The sequence below is a fragment of the Octodon degus genome, unplaced genomic scaffold (genome assembly GCF_000260255.1).
Source record: "Octodon degus isolate 3935 unplaced genomic scaffold, OctDeg1.0 scaffold00060, whole genome shotgun sequence".
Classification (NCBI taxonomy): domain Eukaryota; kingdom Metazoa; phylum Chordata; class Mammalia; order Rodentia; family Octodontidae; genus Octodon; species Octodon degus.
This window is the reverse complement of record NW_004524636.1, coordinates 7424659-7442341: the sequence shown is the minus strand read 5'-3', so window position 1 is coordinate 7442341 and position 17683 is coordinate 7424659. Positions and strand designations below refer to the sequence as shown.

Sequence of the window (17683 nt, the reverse complement as noted above, 5' to 3'; positions counted from 1 at the left end):
AAAAAAAAAAAAAAAAAAAAAGATCACAAGACCCACCTTTTTGAACACTATGGGCTCCTCTTCCCAGATCGGATTGACAGCGTTTCCCTGGGATGTCTTGGTCTTAAATGCCTTCCTCCTGGTGTCGACAGGCAAGCCGAACATGTCCACCTCCACATAGGTTCCAACTTTCTTATCAGAAAGAAACTGACCTGAAATAATCTAGAAAAAGACAATAAAAAGGAAGTCTTGGCAAATGAGTAACATTGAAGTCTGGGAAATGCAGGCTCAGGCTAGAGCGGTGCAAAGGCCTCTGGTAAGTGTTTGGAACAAAAAAGAAGAGGAAAAAAGAGTGAAAATATCTATTTTTCATTCATGGAGTTGAAAGACAAATAGTAAAACTGGTTAAGTTAGCAATCAGCTAGTAAGATACCAAAGTACAGGAAGAATAAATAAGACCACTGAAACCATTATGACTGATTTATAATAACCTCTAACTTCACCCAGGTAACCATCTACAAACCTGGGTGGTGTTTGCCTAGCTACAGAATTAATCAGCATTACAGAGTTGATGGAGAATTTAAGGTTACACATCTTAACCTTAATCCAAGGTAAATGCCTTGCATACTTGTCCCTTTTTTCCTGACCCAATTGTCAATTTATGTGCAATTCTGAGGGGTCTTCCCCTAATCATAAGGTTCTTGGAGACAAAAAATGTATCTCTCTATTTTATGCCAGAAAGAGAAGTTCTAGGAAGCCGGAGCTGGTGGTCCAAACCTGGTGAACCTGAGTCGAGGGGTTGGAACGTACTTACCTATTGGTCAAGAGCTTTCTGAGCTCAAGTCCGTGACAGGAAACAGAATTTCTGAGATTACAGCTGGACTAAGAGTCAGACACCCTGGCAGTACTGGCACAGCCATCAGAGACCAGTGAAGTCACAGTTGCCAAAAATTCTGAATAAGTTAGACAGAGTCCTGCAGAAGACTTTTGACATCTGTCTTAGGAAAATTCCCTTCCCCAGATGTTCTCTGGGGCTTGAGTACATGATAACTGCTAGCAAACATCTCTTTGTTTAACTAAAGGTTCTTCATGAAAACTTGTTAATTACTTTGTGCCATGCTTGAGACTTGTCGAAAGAGGAATTCAGGGCCAGCCAGATAGCTCAGTGGACTAAAGCACCTGCTTAGAGAGGTGCAATGACCAGGGTTTGATCCCTGACATGCTGTGTTGGCCTGTGATGCTCTGAGACAGCTACTGAGACTGGGTGTGGTTGCCCATGCCTGTAATCAGGAGGCTTACTATAAGTCAGATCTGCGTAGTAAGACCCTGTTGACCCTGTACTTAAAAAAAAAAAAAAAAAAAAAAATTGGAATTCAGATATACCACAGTTTGGATGATTATAATGTGAGATAAAAGCAGAGTCCTAAAGTAAACTAATGAGACCCTAATGTCCCCATGAGTAAAATAGGATGGAGGACCACAGTGTGAGTTCCTAAGTCCCGTCTGCAACTATAATGTCTATGCCAGATACAACTGACAAATGTGAGGTCCATCCTGGTGACCAAGTAGTAATGACCAGGGCAGGAAAGACCTGCTGCCAAGTGTCTGGTCCATTTGTGGACAGCTCCAGAGTAAATGCTATACTCTGAGCAGAAGCAGGAAGTTACACTTCCCCGGCCTCAACCATTTCCCCTCCACTTAACCTCACTTTCCTGTCTCTGTCATTGTTTAGTAATTGCTTGAGCTCAGACAGATTTTCCAAAAGGAAATAAACATCTGAGTTCAATCACTGGTTCTGCCAAATTAAATAATTAATTAATTAATTAAAATGGAAGAGTTTTCTGTTGAGGAAATAAATGAACAAGAAAACATGTGCACATTTAGACGAATCTGTAAACAAGGTAACAGTGTTACTACTTTGATTCAGCTATAATAATGGACAAGGATTTTGGAAATAGCACCGCTTTCCTACCGGATGCTTAGAAGTTTATCTCCTTCCCATTTGACAGGATCTAAACATCCTTTGCTGAAAGCATTTTCCTAAAACAAAAATAATTGTGAAACTAATTCAATTTTATTCCTTATACGTATGGTTCGAAACAACTTCATAAGTTATAATTGTTGAGATACTCAATTAAAAATTTATTTTTAACCTTTCCATAAAGTAATATAGTTTTGTACAATAAGGGTCTCAACTACTTAGCACAGACAGAGACTAGTGAAACTTTTTTTGGCAAGGGGGTAACTGGGGATTAAACTGAGGTGAGGCCCTTGCGCATGCCAGGGAAGCACTTGTTTCACTGAGCCATCTCCCCGGCCCCTAATGAAACTTTAACGGGGCCCATTTTACAGTTTTTCAAGTGTCTCAGTTAAAGACAAATTGCATTTATGTGCAATAAAAAAGTTTTTTTGTTCCACAGTTAATTCAGTTAAATACAAGACAAGTAACACTTTTTTTTTTAATTTTTTTTATTTATGTGTGTGTGTGTGTGTGTGTGTGTGTGTGGCCAGCTCAGCCCATCAGGGCGCAGGGCTGGCTGGCATGTGGTGCTGGGGGATTGAACTGCGGTCCCTGTGATTTGCTAAACTTGTTCCAAGTAGGTGCTCCAGACCACTGAGCCATCTCACCAGCCCCCAAGTAACACTTTTAAAAGATGAAACTTTAGCCTCCAGAACCAAAAAGGCTTACAGAATATGTGTAAAAGCTTTCTGTAAAAATGAACTTCCCTTTCATATTATTAAATATATTTCCTGATAGCTAAAAAAAAAAATGTGCTGTAACATCTATTTCAAAGACTGAAGAAAATCATTTGGAATTAAATTTTAGAATCAAATATATAGTTAATAAAACGACCCTTTTAGACTACTAATATGACTTTTGAAATCCCTGAATACTCTATTTGATATTTTAAAAAAAAATCCAAGCTAGGGTAACTTGAAAGCTTTTGTTCAATATTTAATAACATATTGAGTTCTAAGCTACTGCTGCTGCACACTCACAGAAACCAGTGGGGCATGGGGGCTGGGCAAAGTCAGATCTTTCCAAAACGGTACCTAATTTTGATGGTGACAGCTTGGTGGGATATTTACAACAGAACAGAGCACTATGGAGGGCTCATCTCACCAATTCATTTGTTTGTTTGTTTTTTTTTTTTTTTTTTTTTTTTGCAGAACCGGGGATTGAACTCAGGCCCTTGCACTTGCCAGGGAAGCGCTTATTCCACTGAGCCATCTCCCTGGCCCCCTGTTGCTTTAGCATGGAATTATAATCATACTGAGAACAAAGTCTGGTCTTTAATTTTATCCCTGTTGCCTGTGACACTTCTTCTACAGAAAAATACAGGAAGGAAGCAGTGCCTTAGCTAGTTATCAAAGTTCTAATATCAGAGCTACTTCTTTATGCAAAACAAGTAACAGTCCAATGTTTTTTAAGGACAAGTGTGTGACACAGGTGTACATACCTTGACAGACAACGTGTTGGCCACTATCCCATCTACAATGCCTTCAGTGAACGGATCAAAATGCTTGTCTGGTCGCCGCATGAACTCCGGCTTCAGTCTGTAGCCGCTCTTTCCGTTGTATTCATAAATCCCCATGTTTATTTGCATAGCCAAGTCTAAATATGAAAAACACAAACCTTATCACAACTTCTAATGAAGAAAGAAAAACTGTACTAAGGTCCACTTTTTTTTTTTTTTCTTTCTTTCTTTTTTTTTTCGGAACCGGGGATTGAACTCAGGCCCTTGTGCTTGCCAGGGAAGCACTTATCCACTGAGCCATCTCCCCAGCCCCTAAGGTCCACTTTTGTAACTGTTCTTTGATAAAAAGAAATCATTTTGGTTACATTGTTAGAAATAGCTTTTTTCCTACATTGTAAAAATCTAGGAAGCAGAAGTGAGAAAAAAGTATTCAGTTACAGGGCTGGGGAGATAGCCCAGAGGTGTAAGTGTCTGCCTGGCAAGCACAAGGCCCTGAGTTTGATCCCTTGTACCTAAATAAATGAATTAATTAATTTAATTTAATTAAAATTCCAAACTTTTTTTTTTGTGGTACCAGGGATTCAACTCAGGACCTTGCACTAACCAGGCAGGCGTGAATTCTACTGTGCTATCTCACCCCTGCCCCCTGATCTCTTTTTAAAAATTTCATTTATAACCCGCAAATCTAAAGGTAACACCGACAGTAGTTTGGTTTATAATGTTTTATTCACTGCATATATATTTTTGCATACAGCATGTCCATTTCATTAAATCTTTCTCTATCCTAATTTTAATGGCTGTATACAATTCCTTTAAATAGATATATTTGTGTAAATACATTTAACTAGTCCCCTCTTTGGATAATTTCTGTTTCTTTTAAGTTTCACCTTTTATATAATGTCTTAATGAACAGCAGTATAATGAAATCTTTGAAGACCTCTTCTGTGTTTATTTTTTTAGGAATAGAATTTCTTGGGGCCGGGGAGATGGCTCAGTGGAATAAGTGCTTCCCTGGCAAGCACAAGGGCCTGAGTTTGATTCCCGGTACCACCAAAAAAAAAAACGGAATAGAATTTCTGGATCAAAAGATGTGCCCATTAGGAAAGTGTTTTTGACAAGTCTTGCTACAATGTCCTTCAGAAAGTTTAGACCAATTTACATTCCTCTAAATGAGATTTTTGAGGACTGACTTCTATATACCTTCTGAAGCCAGGATGCTATAACTACGTATTTTATAATTTACAATCATAAATTGCCCATTGCTGTGGTCCCTTACAATGACTATGTAATTAGTGTATGTTGGCACTTTTCCAATGCACGAAGGTTCCTGGTCAGCATTTTCCTAACAACCAGTCTACAAAATGAATAATCACAAGCACTGTGACCGCCAAGTTTAAAAATGACAAGTTTTGGAGGCTGGGGGGACAGCTTCCGGGCGCAGCACTTGCCTAGCATGCAGGAGGCCCTGGGTTCTAACCTTAGCACCATAACCTCTCCCCTGCAAAAAATGACCAGAACCCAAAAAGTCATTGGGAAGTATCAGCTGTTCTACAGAATGTGTGGCGTGATTCTTTTCTGTTAATGTGTTCAGTAAATAGGTGATGATGGACCTACTTCAAAGTCCCACTTACATCAACTTTCTTTCTTTCTTCTTTCTTTCTTTCTTTCTTTCTTTCTTTCTTTCTTTCTTTCTTTCTTTCTTTCTTTCTCTTTCTTTCTGCATTGTGGTCAGCTCAGCCCATCCTGGGGGTGGGACTGGTGCAGCATGTGGTGCTGGGATTGAACTGCGGTCCCTACGCTTGCCTAAGCTTGCCCAAGCAGGTACTGTAGACCTCTAAGCTATCTCGCTGGCCCCTTAAATCAACTTCAGAGCAGTGAAAACATTGGAAAATGCCTCTCATTTTATTAAGCAATCAAAACTGTGATACCCAAAATTTAAAAGGAAAATAATACATCTATTATGCTTGACAAAAGTCATATTCAAAGCCGAAGAAACTGCATTAGTAAGTTATAGTCTGAACAATAAAATACAAGAACCAAGCAGAGTTTATCCTAGGAAGAAAAGAGTAATTACACATTGGAAGACTGAGTAAGATAATTGATCACATTAATGCACGTAATAGACATAATCATTCCAAAGAGCTATTTAATAACATTCAACATAAATTACTAAGATGCTGTTGGTTAATTAGGATAAGGGTATGTAGTTCTTTAAGATGTTAAATACAAGTACTTCACAATTACCCAAGTCTATCTTATACTGTTACAACATTAACATTTCTATTAATATCAGAAGACAATGTTGTCCACTCTCACCACCGTTTGATATTATTCTAAAGTGCTCAGTCCGAACCAGTAAGTAGGTGGAGAATTTAGATGTAGTTAAATGCCTGTGTTTGTGTGTTTGCAAAGCCCTTAGAATCTGCAGGCAAAACAGATTACTAGAAGAGCTTAAGAAGGTGGTCATTTATAAAACATATTTAATCATAAAATAAATATGCAAATTCAATATCCAGGAGCAATCCTATAAAAATATAATGCTTCAAAGGGAGGGAAGGGAGAAAGAGAGACAGACAGAGACAGAGACAGAGAGAGACAAGGGAGAGAGAAACAGACAAAGAGACAGGCAAGCAGACAGAGACAGACATGCACAGAGAGAGAGAGGGAAAGAGAGACTATGCTGAATGAATATAGGAATATTAAAATAAAAAAATACTTTCTTTTGATGGTAGGAAATTTAAAAATATTAGATTTCTTTCAATGAATTTATGAATTTGATGTAATTTTAACCAAAATCTTGTCTTTAATGGTCAGGGAAACATTTTGCAATTTAACTAAGTTTATTTGGACTAGAATTCATTGGCAATAAACAAAACAACTGAAAATTAATAGCAATGAAGGCAAAGTGCCCCTTCTAGGTAGTAAGACATAATGAAAACGATGTCATGGCATCAGGAAGCACACTAAGTTTTTAATAGGAAGCACATAAAATGACAAAAGCAGGTCCAAATTTACCCAAAAGATCACGTCTACTACACTGCAATTCCAGTTAAATGGGAGATATTTTAGGTTAAAGAAGGACTGACATCACTTAAACTATATACCAAGATTAAATTGGATAAATGAAGAGGTACATTACAGATTTTTTAAAAATCACAATAGAAACAGGAGTAAGTACAGAGCTCATGGTTGGGTGAGGAAGCTGTCATCCTAAAATGAAATGTTCAATTCTCCTCCTAAAATATTTTTTCACAAAATACTAACATTCTCTTCTATTAAAATTTTTGTTATAAGTGAATAGGAAAATTGATAAGAGTCCTGTTGAGAGTAGGCAGCTTATAAGATCAGAACAATAAAAAAAAATATTTAAAATGTTTAACCTAAACCATAGCCACAGTAATGTATTACTAAGGAAACCCTCAATATCTAATGATAGGAAATAGATATTCAGTGAGTTGTGAAACGTGCTTAATGTACAGCCTTTTCTGTTTAGCATTTAAATATGCACCTACATTTTCCTTTAACAATTACATGAAAAAAGTATAGGCTGAGGCAGGAGGATCAATGTGAGTTCTAGACCAACCTGGCTACAGAGTGAGCTCAAGGGCCATCCTGAACTGGAAAGCAAGACTCTGTCTCAGAAAGACAAAGAAAGAAAAGTATGTAAAAGATGTGCCTGTTATCAAGCTCAAAGTTAGCAGTGCGCAATCATTGCATGGCAACATTTCTAGAAATTTGTTTCTGTATAATTTTGGATTGTCCATTTTCCCTAAAAGAATCTCATGCTACTTTAAAAAGATAGATATGGGGAAGTATAAAGAAAATGTTCGGGGCTGAACATCAGTAGAATAAGTGTTTGCTTGGCAAGCACAAGGTCCTGAGTTCAATCCCCAGTATCGTTAAAAAAAAAAAAAAAAAAAAATGGGACCAGGACCAAAATGGGCAGGGATAGGGAAGGAAAAGCAAGGGGAATAGAAAAAAAAAAAAAAATGAGAGCAAAGCTTTTGTAAATAAGGAGGAAAAATGAGTTAAAGGGAGGGGAAAGGATCAGAGAAAAAAAAGAATCCCGATGCCTCATGTATGGGTACAAACACCCAATGATGAAAGTGATCACTATGTGTATCTGAAATGTACCAATACAATTAATAAAAAATAAAAATGTTAATTTTTTTGCTTAAAAGATAAATCAAGAACTGTACAACTATTGCCTTTTCACAACTCACTAAAGAAACTGTTCACGATTTTTGCTTTGGCTTTGCTGAGACCTCTGAGATTTGCCTGCGGTACTCTTCGGATCACATCTCCATCAGGAGACGGTTTGCAGGGCTGCAGGGCAGGAGCTGGAGCTGCGGCACTTACCCATTGTCTGGAAGTTCAGCGCCACCATCTGACAGCCGGCGTTCCAGAAGAGCTGGGGCATGTAGTTGGATGAATCCACCCTCGTTCCTTTCGGATAGATCCTGCTAAGCTGCATTTTGTTATATCTGGACCGTCATGTTAAGTAGTGAATGCAATTATAAAATGATCCCTCAGGAATACCGTGAGGCGGCATTCATTCTCCTCCATGGGGGTACGTCAGTGTTGAAGATGACCTTTGGCTAATGGGTACAATACTCAAAAAGGCCTTTTTAAAAGATTGGCCAGATAGCTCAGCGGACTAAAGCACCTGCTTAGGCAGAGCGCAGTGGGCAGGGTTTGATCCCTGGTGAGATGTGCCAGTCTGCCCCTGGGGCACGCTGAGACTCTGATTCAGAGTCTGGGTGTGGTGGCGTGCACCAGACTGGGTGTGGTGGCGTGCACCTGTAATCCCAGCACTTGGGAGTCTGAAAACAGGAGAATCACTAAGAGTCTGATCTACGTCGTGAGACCTTGTGGACCCTGTACTAAATACATTTTAAAAAGACTTTTGAACAAACAGAACAAATATGCTAGCATTAAAATAAACACAGCGTTACTTTTGCAGAACCTAAGGAGGCTGCATCAAGGTCAGCATGACTTTGTGGGCAGTGCGAAGGACAATCTTAATGACCAGGGAGAGCAGCAAGAGGGAGTGAGTCTATTCGCAGAAAGGACGACAATCCTGTTTGGCCAAAGCAGAGAACTGAACATGGACAGCTATTTTTGAAGTCTCTCTGCTCGTTTCTCCGGGAATGCTATTTACCAAGACGGTGGCACGCCTTATGATTGATGACGAGGTAAATATAGCGCGCGAGTCCTGACCCGGTCTCCTATTTTGACTCAGTTCCACTGAAGAGCTTTGTAACCACTGAACAGTGATACTGATCACCTTTAAAGTACCATCAACTAATTCCTATCACCAAGTTAGGGCGCAGTTAGCTACGGATCTGAGCCAGGCGAAGCGCAGTTGGGCTTTGACTCTGAAGCCGGGGCTGTGCGACTGGGGTGAGATTTCACCGGCCTGGGCCGCTGCTGCCTCCTCTGTCAAGCAGATTGAACCGTGTTCTATGCCACGGGACTACTGTGAGAATTAACGAGATAAAACACAGAACAAAAGGGGTGTCACGAGTCAGGGAGGAGGGCCACTGCGCACCACGGCTACCACAGGACTTATGAGCTCCGCTTGTCCCCTCTCCTCTCTTTGCGGAGTGTCATCGGTGGCTTTCACTATAGGAATTGCTTCGTGAAACTGAGACCTCTTGGAGAGTTAGCATTAATTTATGAAAAGAATTAGAGGTTTATTGCATGTTATTTTGTTCATGAATAATAACAAAGTGTGAATAATGCATGTATATATGCATATATATTTAAATATATATGTAGTTGGTACAGGGTCTCACTACACAGCTCAGACTTGGAGTAATTCTCCTGTTTTAGCCTGCCCAGTGCTGGAATTACAGGCCTGTACCACCATACCCAGTTTAGGTGCCTGGCTTGGAACGCCGGTGGGGCACTGATGCCAGTGAGGCATTGGTGCAAGAGAACAAATCTGGGTCCCTGTGCTTGGCAAACAGGTGCTTAGACTGCTGAGTTATCTTGCCAGCCTGGTGCTCTTATACATTTACATTCTCATCATCTCAAGTATTTTTGGTGGTTTTTTTTTTTCCTTTTTAAAAATGTATTTAGTACAGGGTTTCACTACACAGATCTGACTAAGCGCCCCCTGAGAGTGGGATCAGTACGGCATGCCAGGGACCGAACCTGGTCCCTGCTCTCTGCCTAAGCAGATGCTTTAATCCATTCAGCCATCTGGCCGGCCCCATCTCAAGTATTTTTAATTGGACATATACTACATATAAGAATGTGAGATGCTAAACAAGATATGTGTGCATATTTGTACATGTGCACATACACACGTTGCTTCTGTGCTACATGCGTAAGCGGTACACGTACTCTGGTCATATAGGAGCCCTGCACACAGGCCTTCATATGGGCAAGGCTGCCCCTCTTGGCACAGTCCTCCTGTCCCCGCAGTGGACACTGAAGCTCGCTCTCTATGTGCCTTGCTCACCCGACTCCAGCAGTGTGACTCAGCAGTTGCCCGTCAAGTCAAGGATACTCTACAAATTCCACAGGAGACTTCGTAAGTTGTTCAAGGCCTTTGGTTTCCACAAAGGAAGACATTTCAAAGCTTTTATTTCTTTCTGAGTTGAACAACAATAGGAAAGAAGGAGAGAAATAAAACTCAGTGTCATAAATTATAACAGAAAAGAAGTGAGCAAGTGTTCAGTGAAGTTGAAGGGAATTAATTTGGCATGTTCATTAATTAATTAACACGAAAATAACTTTCATGCTAAATTTTTTTCCCACTGACATATTTACCTGTAACAAAAGCTGAATCCTGCTGTTATCTCTTCAGGGATTACAGCTTGGTGAGATATACTCATGGTTATGTGATTTAAGGTAATGAATGAATTGTAGATGAATACAGTGTGGCAAGTAAACTAGTTCTGCCAAAACAACAGGGAATCTGTGGAAGTAGTTGATCTCAACCCAGCTATGCTGAATTCCTGAAGCAACTGGCAGAGCTTAACCAAAGCCAGGATGGAAAGAACTGTGCTAACACTTCCTGTCTTAGTCCCATTTTCACTTGCACAGCAGAATTATGATATTTCCAAGTAGAGGATCCTTGGAAATTCTCCAGCCTAGTGCCCTCCCTTGTGTATCAGACAACAAACACCTAGCAGGTGAATGAGCCACAGATCTCAAGGGAATTATAACCTGACCTGAAACACAAGGAGTCAAATATTTGAATCTAAATCTGGTTGGTCTTTCCTAACTGAGTCCTAGAAGTAATTCACTAGTAAATTGAGACAACTCCTTTATTGGCCAATGAAAGTTATACTAATAGAAAGGTAGCTACTTTACAATGCTCCAAATTGAATAAGTCTGAGGGGCTGGTGAGATGGCTCAGTGGTCTGAAGCACCTACTTAGAGCAAACAAGCTTAGCAAAGCACAGGGACCACGGTTCAATCCTCCAGCACCACATGCCAGCCAGCCCCGCCCCCTGGTGGGCTGAGCTGGCCACACACACACATAAATAAATAAATAAATTTAAAAAAAAAAATTGAATAAGTCTGGAGTAGTAAACTTTAGTGACAATGTCATCAAGAAAAGTTGAAATCCTTAGATATAAGCTCAACTGAAGGTTAACTTTTTTTTCTTCATATATTTAGTACAGGGTGTATAGAGTCTGACTACACAGATTGGACTTGTAGTGATCCTCCTGTCTTCAGCCTCCCAAGTGGTGGGATTACAGGCATGCACCATCATGCCCAGTCTTGGAGATTAATCTCTTGTTGCCGATATTTAGACATCATTATACCACTGTCAGGAGTCTTTCAGTAAAATCATATAAATATAAACATGCTATATAGGGGCTTGGATGATTTTCCACATTTTTATTAGAGCATAAAGTGACACACACTTATGGCTTTCACTTCAGCCGATCTGCACTTACATACAGCACTCTAATCCCTCCCTGCTTCCTGTAGTCCCCTCTGCTCCACCATCTCTCCTAGTTGCACATATTTTTTGGCGTGGGGTTTCAGTGGGGGCTTGGATTAGGACAGAGCTACAAAGCCATCTTTACAAGAGGCTTTTACAGTTAAGCAATATCTCAGTTTTAAGAGCACGTCCTTATAAGCTGGTAGCAAGTCGCAAGAATGCTCTTCTTCACTTAATTTGATCGTATCTTACACTTCATGTAAATGGGGGCACTGCTATGAAAAGACTCTCTTCTCCATGTAGCGGACTTGAAGGTAGTTAACTATTCTCCTAAATACACAGAATGCATGTGCTGTATGAATGGAATCTAAGTGGATTCATTCTGTTTGAGTTATCAAAGACTCTCCTGCTTCCTGTCTGGGGACTGGAGAGATAGTGTATTTTAACTTTGTCTCTTGTATAATTGATGCAGCCCTCATGTTGTCAGAGACCAAAAGCAAATGTAAATCTCTCAGTATGTTGCATGCTGCTCAAATATTGTTCAGAGGACCAAGGGGGCCCATGCTCCCCTGAATATTCTGGGATACTGTCCCTATATGTATCATATATATATATATATCTCCATTAATAAAAATGTCCAGAGGCTGGGGATTTAGTTCAGTGATGCAGCACCTGCCTAGCAGGCATAAGGTACTGAGTTCAATTCCTAGCACCAAAAATAAATAAATAAATAAATAAATAAATAAATAAATAAATAAAAAATAAAAAAATAGAAATTTCCAGAGGCAGCATGACATAAACTCCATCCATTCAGGTATTCATGACTTCATGGACAGAAGAGTCTTTTTAAGACAGAAAAGTTCTTTTAAGGGTGACATTCTTTGATCTAATTACCACATATTTAAAATATATTCTCTTTAATACAACATATAGAATTTTCTACAGTGACAACTTACTTTTTGAAATTTCAAACGACTCAAACTTGACTGGCTGGATGTAGTTCACCAGGGTGGACATCTCTTCTGTGGCCATTGCCTCACTCCCGGCAGTTCCCTGGAAAAAATAATAAAAACTAAAAGCTCAGACAAATTTCCAGAGGCAACATGGTGTTAGCAAGGGGCATTTCCCTAGGAAAATGATCCTAAGAATCCAGCTGGCAGAAAACCATCCTTTCTCTTCTGAAAGGGATTACTGCCGTGAGAAATTCCTTACAGGAGAAAGAGAAATCAATACAGACTAAGGATCTTTCGTTCAAAAAGCTTGAGACCCAAGCCTCAATATTGGGACCAATAATTCATATTTTACTCCTTTTAAGATTTTGGCATACTCACGTATATATAATGAGCTATGTCAGGCATGAGACAGTGTCTAAGTGCCAAATTCATTCTTTTCCTGTGCTCCTTACACACCTGGGTTGAGGGCATTGGTATGCAATACATAATTCTGTGCAAGAAACAAAGATTCAAGGGGCAGTTGGTTTTGATTTTAGAGCACTTTAGATTTTAGATTTTCAGGGCCAGAGAGATAGCTCAGCCACATAAGCACTTGCCTGGCAAGCGCAAAGTCCTGAGTTCAATCCCTAGTACTAAAACAAACAAAAGAACAAAACAAAACAAAACAAAAATCCTAGGTCTTTGTCACATAGATGATTTCTTAGATTTTGGATTTTCAGCTTGCGGACCCTCATCTGACAAAGGAGAGGAGTGAGAGGTGTGTAGGGCAGGCTGGGTGAGAACCTGCCCAGCCAGTCACCCGGGGAGGGAAATGTGAACGTCCCTGGGAGCTCCGGACACATAGCTGATGTCTAAGAGGAGTAAGTCAAGTTCTGCGCAATAAGAAACTTAGGCAGGTGACAACTGGATGAATTTAGAATTGTTATGGCAAAAATATGGCTGCTTCTCTTTCTGCCCTCCTACCCCTTTCTGGGCTCCCTTCATGCCTGTAACCCAAAGGAGCATGGCACAGTGTGGGGACAACTTCATAGCTCTTGAGCCAGGCCAAAGGGTCTTAAATCCGAATCCCATTAGTTAGAAATAGGAGATCTGGAGCAAAGGTGTTTAACTGCTCGGTGCCTCGGTTTGCAGTTCTGTAGAATTGGGATAAAATCAGTGCTTAACGTGTATAGTTTTCATGATTGTTTAATGGGTTAATTTATGCGAAGGAGCTCAAAACAGCACCGGAAACAGTAAAGCCTCATTTTGCTTCGGCTGTCATTAGTTGTTGCATATGATGTCGACAAAGCTTTTAATAACGAAGAGAGCTAATACTGCAGTATTGGCGCATGTAGGCTCCATGGAATGAGCTAGGTTTCTCCCATTTTCAGAAGAAGAAAACCACGGAAACTTAGGTTTTTCCTTTTCTTTTTTTTTCTTTTTTTCAAAACTCTGGTATCAATAGTTGGGTTAAATATCGACTGGGAACTACTCATACATTGGCAAGTTCAGCTGTTCAGTTAGTAAGACAGTCGTATACAGCGATTCAGTAGGACCCATTGAAGCCAACAGGGAGTTGAAATTGTTTTCTTGCAAATGTAAGATGAACACTAAGCAAGAACAGCTTACTACCAATTTTCAAACCAGAAAGTTAGCAGCACAGGCACCGAGACTTGCTAACGTATTTGAAATGAGATCGGCACAATCTTTTTAACTAGGACTTCTGCTAAAACAAAGTTCAAATTCTCATTGTCCCGCCTCAGGTGGCCTTCAAAATTCTGTGCAATTAATACAACCCGCTCGTCCCACCCCCCTCCTGTGCCTCTCTCGGACAGGAGCTTTCTTTCCCTCAATAAATATATTCTGCTAAAAATAAATAAATAAATAAAACCTTCTGACTTGGTGATGTTACTTGGGAATGCCTTAGATTGTCTCAGTATGTATCTCTCGTGTCTCCCAAATCACGACGATAGGAACAGGGTCATCAGTGCCGCTGAAATATTTCTCTGCATTCCATTCTTTGGGGGCCACCTGACAGCTGTTTGAAAAACCAGCGAGCCTTTTTTTTTTTTTTTTTTTTTTCCTTCGCCATGAATTTACCCTTACTGCCACTAGATGGCGGAAGGGACCGCAGGATTCGTCCTCGCGCGGCCGCGAACCCTGCCAGCCCATGCCCAGGCGCTGGAGCCCCAGCCCGGGAGCAGACCCCGACACCCACCTCGTCCATCGAAGACTTTTTACAGTCGTCGTCGTCGTCGTCGTCGTCGCTCTCCGTGTCAGCTTCACCTGTCAAGTTGGAATCGCAATTCAAGACTTTAGCGTGCGTAGGCCCACGGCACTCAGAACAGGGCTGGAGCCCAAAATTGGTGGTGCTCCTTAGCCCGGATGTTTTTAAGGCTTCTGACTGGCATACCCAGCTTCTTCCGCGGCACATGCATCCTCTGACCTAGCACAGACCAAGTACCCCTTTCCTTTCCTTGTCTCCCAAGCCCGACTCCGATGTGATGCCCAGTTGCGCCCCAGCTCAGAAACCTTGCCTTGACCTTTTCCGATGGCCCAGTCCCTAGCAATTAGCAAAAATGATTGCAAAACCTGGAAAGCGCACACCATGCCCCTGCAAACCCAATTACACACATATGATTGTCTAAACAACGCACATATTTTAGAAAATGGAACGGTCCTTTTAAAAGGGCAAGATAGTAATCCCAGCACTTGGGAGGCAGAGGCAGGAAGATTGATTTAATTTCAAGGCCAGGCTGGGCTACAAAGTGAGCTCAAGGCCAGGCTAAAATGCATAGTGAAATCTACCTCAAAACAAAAAACAACAAAAACAAGGTAAAATGCGTGAACACTTTCAAATCATTATTTTTGAAAGTCTAACTCACTCAGACCTAATTCAGATTCATACTGGCATCATTTATTGTTTATCATTATCATTTATTATGCAATAATTTAAGCAGATTGTTTTCTCCCCTGAGGATTTCATAGACATTTTTTTCCAGGCAAAATAGTCACATCAGGGCTGGCCAGATTGCTCAGCGGACTATAGCACCTGCTTAGGCAGAGTGCAGCGGCCAGGGTTCAATCTCGGGTGCCTTGAGACAGCGATTGAGACCAGGTGTGGTGGCACTCACCTGTAATCCCAGTGCTTGGGAGACTGAAAACAGGAGAATCACTAGGAGTCCAATCTACGTAGTGAGACCCTGTAGACCCTGAGTCTCACTAAATACATTTAAAAAAGATTCACACCAGTTTGAAGACTTACATTCTTCATGACTCTGTGATTGATTGATTGATTGATTGATTGATTGATTTTTGCGGAACCGGGGATTGAACTCAGGCCCTTGTGCTTGCCAGGGAAACGCTTATTCCACTGAACCCTCTCCCTGGCCCCCAACTCTGTGCTCTAGTGCAACCTAAGCATTTAAAAATATTTGCAAGTCAAAAGTAAAGAAGGGCTCAAGTCAACAACTTCTGTGGATAACCCACTAGTATTGTGGACTGCTGGACTGTGTTGGATTGTTTTTGCTGAATTCACGCACCTATAGTATTTAGATGCCAATAGAATACCCATTTCTGACAGGATTAAACAAAAAAGGGCAATACAAAGGAAGGACCATTTTGTATCTGTATATGCAGAATAGTTAGGAGAGATACACAGCTGCTTTCGCTTACTTCAATGAGAAGAAAGATTTGTACTAATAATGTTTGGACAGGATATTCTGTCTGCATCTTGTACTACGGATAACTACTAAGACGATAACAATGTACAATGTATTAATTATTGAAACTGTCCTATTAATCAGGTTTGAACTGTCTCACTGATAATTGTTTCAATAAAATTTTTATAAAAAGAAGGTATAGAACTGAATTAACTACTGTATTAACATGATCAGACCAGTAGATGGCAGTATTGGATGGACAATGAGGCAAGAAATGAGCACATACTGCCCGCCAACACAGCTGCTTTCTGAAGTTAAACATCCCCATTCAGTGCACAGAAATGACAAGGTACAGCAGCACTGTCTTCCAGGAAGCTTATAAATACTTTCACTTGGCTGACGACAATTACTGAATGACAACAGTGAGTAAGGCATTCATGAGATGTCTCTTGAAGGAATAGATGCTTGGGACCAGCAAGGGTTGTTATTTGTAAGTTATTAAAGAAGACCTCATTAAACCACTTTAGGGTGCCAAGCTTGCATCAATAGGGTGAATCAATTTTATTTTGAGCAGAAAATGTACCTTGTTTTATCACCAACATGTACTTTCAGAATATTGCCACTTAAGTACTGCTAATAATAAAAAAAAATTGCCTTAAGTTCTCATTTGTACTGCTTCTTTCGTCAGAGAGAGGATTCTTTTAATGAAATACCCTGAAAAAAATGTTTGGCAGAGCCTTCTACAAAACGTTTCGTGGGACACAGCAATATAGTAGTGTTTCCAAATACCCAGCCAAGTCATTTGTTGGTTTCTGTGGGAAAGAAAGAATTTGCCATCCTTTACTTATAAGAGCAAGAACCTAGGTTTTTTTTCTTGACAAGCTTTGAAGCGTTTTTATTTATTTTCAAAATTGGTGCATAGTAGCTGTATAGGTTTATAAGGTTTCCTCATAAGTCCTTGGAAGGGCCTGGAAGGAATCTTGTTGAACGATTAAAAATAAACAAAATCTTGAAGGCAGAATACTGGGAGGGCAAATGGCTAACGGAGGCCATGATAAGTAACTAAGCTTTGAAATAGGATCCACTTCATGTTTTTCAAGTCACTTGAGTTCCCAATACTGCGAAGTCTACAAACCAAGTGGTAAACTAGCAGTACTCTCTATTCAGGGGCCTACATATGTATGAAAATGTCCAAAACTTTCCACTGAAATAAATAATGATTGCACAAGAGACTACAGATGAGCTTAGGAAATCCACTGACTTGCTAACGGATTGCAGCCCTTGCTCTGTTATGAAGCAATCACATCCGTTGCCTGTAAAAACTGTTATTGGTGTTATGTCTCCACTTCATGAGAGGGAGAGAAGTGGTCGTGGGAAGGGCGGATGGCAGAGAAAACAAGCACCCGTGGTCAGGGAAGAAGGTGTGCCGGGGAGCTGTCAGGGGACTGGGGCTAGGTAGGAGACAGGTGGCTTTTTAATGATAATCACTCCTAGAGTTTAAAAAGCACATCCTTACTGTGATCGAAAGTGATTAGCGAAGAATGAATCACAGTTGTGCAATGAGAAACACTGACCGAAGAGCCACAGAGCAGAACCCTCTAAAAAAAATGACATGGTGTTTGTTGATAAGGACGTGGGTCCAAGCAATAAAGCAAATGGCAATTAGGGCACAGAGAGAGAAGGGAGGATGAGACAGTCTTGGTCAGTTATTATTATTATTATTAT

General features: G+C 40.5%; 1 protein-coding gene across 1 annotated transcript in view; it reads right to left on the bottom strand.

Moving 5' to 3' along the window:
* Plcb1 (phospholipase C beta 1) overlaps window positions 1-17683 on the bottom strand; it is a 784962-nt gene that overhangs the window by 149642 nt on the left and 617637 nt on the right. The window contains exons 15-20 of the mRNA XM_023718574.1: window positions 14515-14582; window positions 12321-12417; window positions 9976-10060; window positions 7818-7942; window positions 3441-3595; window positions 33-201 (exon numbers count right to left, since the gene is read on the bottom strand). Coding sequence (XP_023574342.1) covers window positions 33-201; window positions 3441-3595; window positions 7818-7942; window positions 9976-10060; window positions 12321-12417; window positions 14515-14582 — 699 coding nt within the window. The remainder of the gene's footprint in view (window positions 1-32; window positions 202-3440; window positions 3596-7817; window positions 7943-9975; window positions 10061-12320; window positions 12418-14514; window positions 14583-17683) is intronic.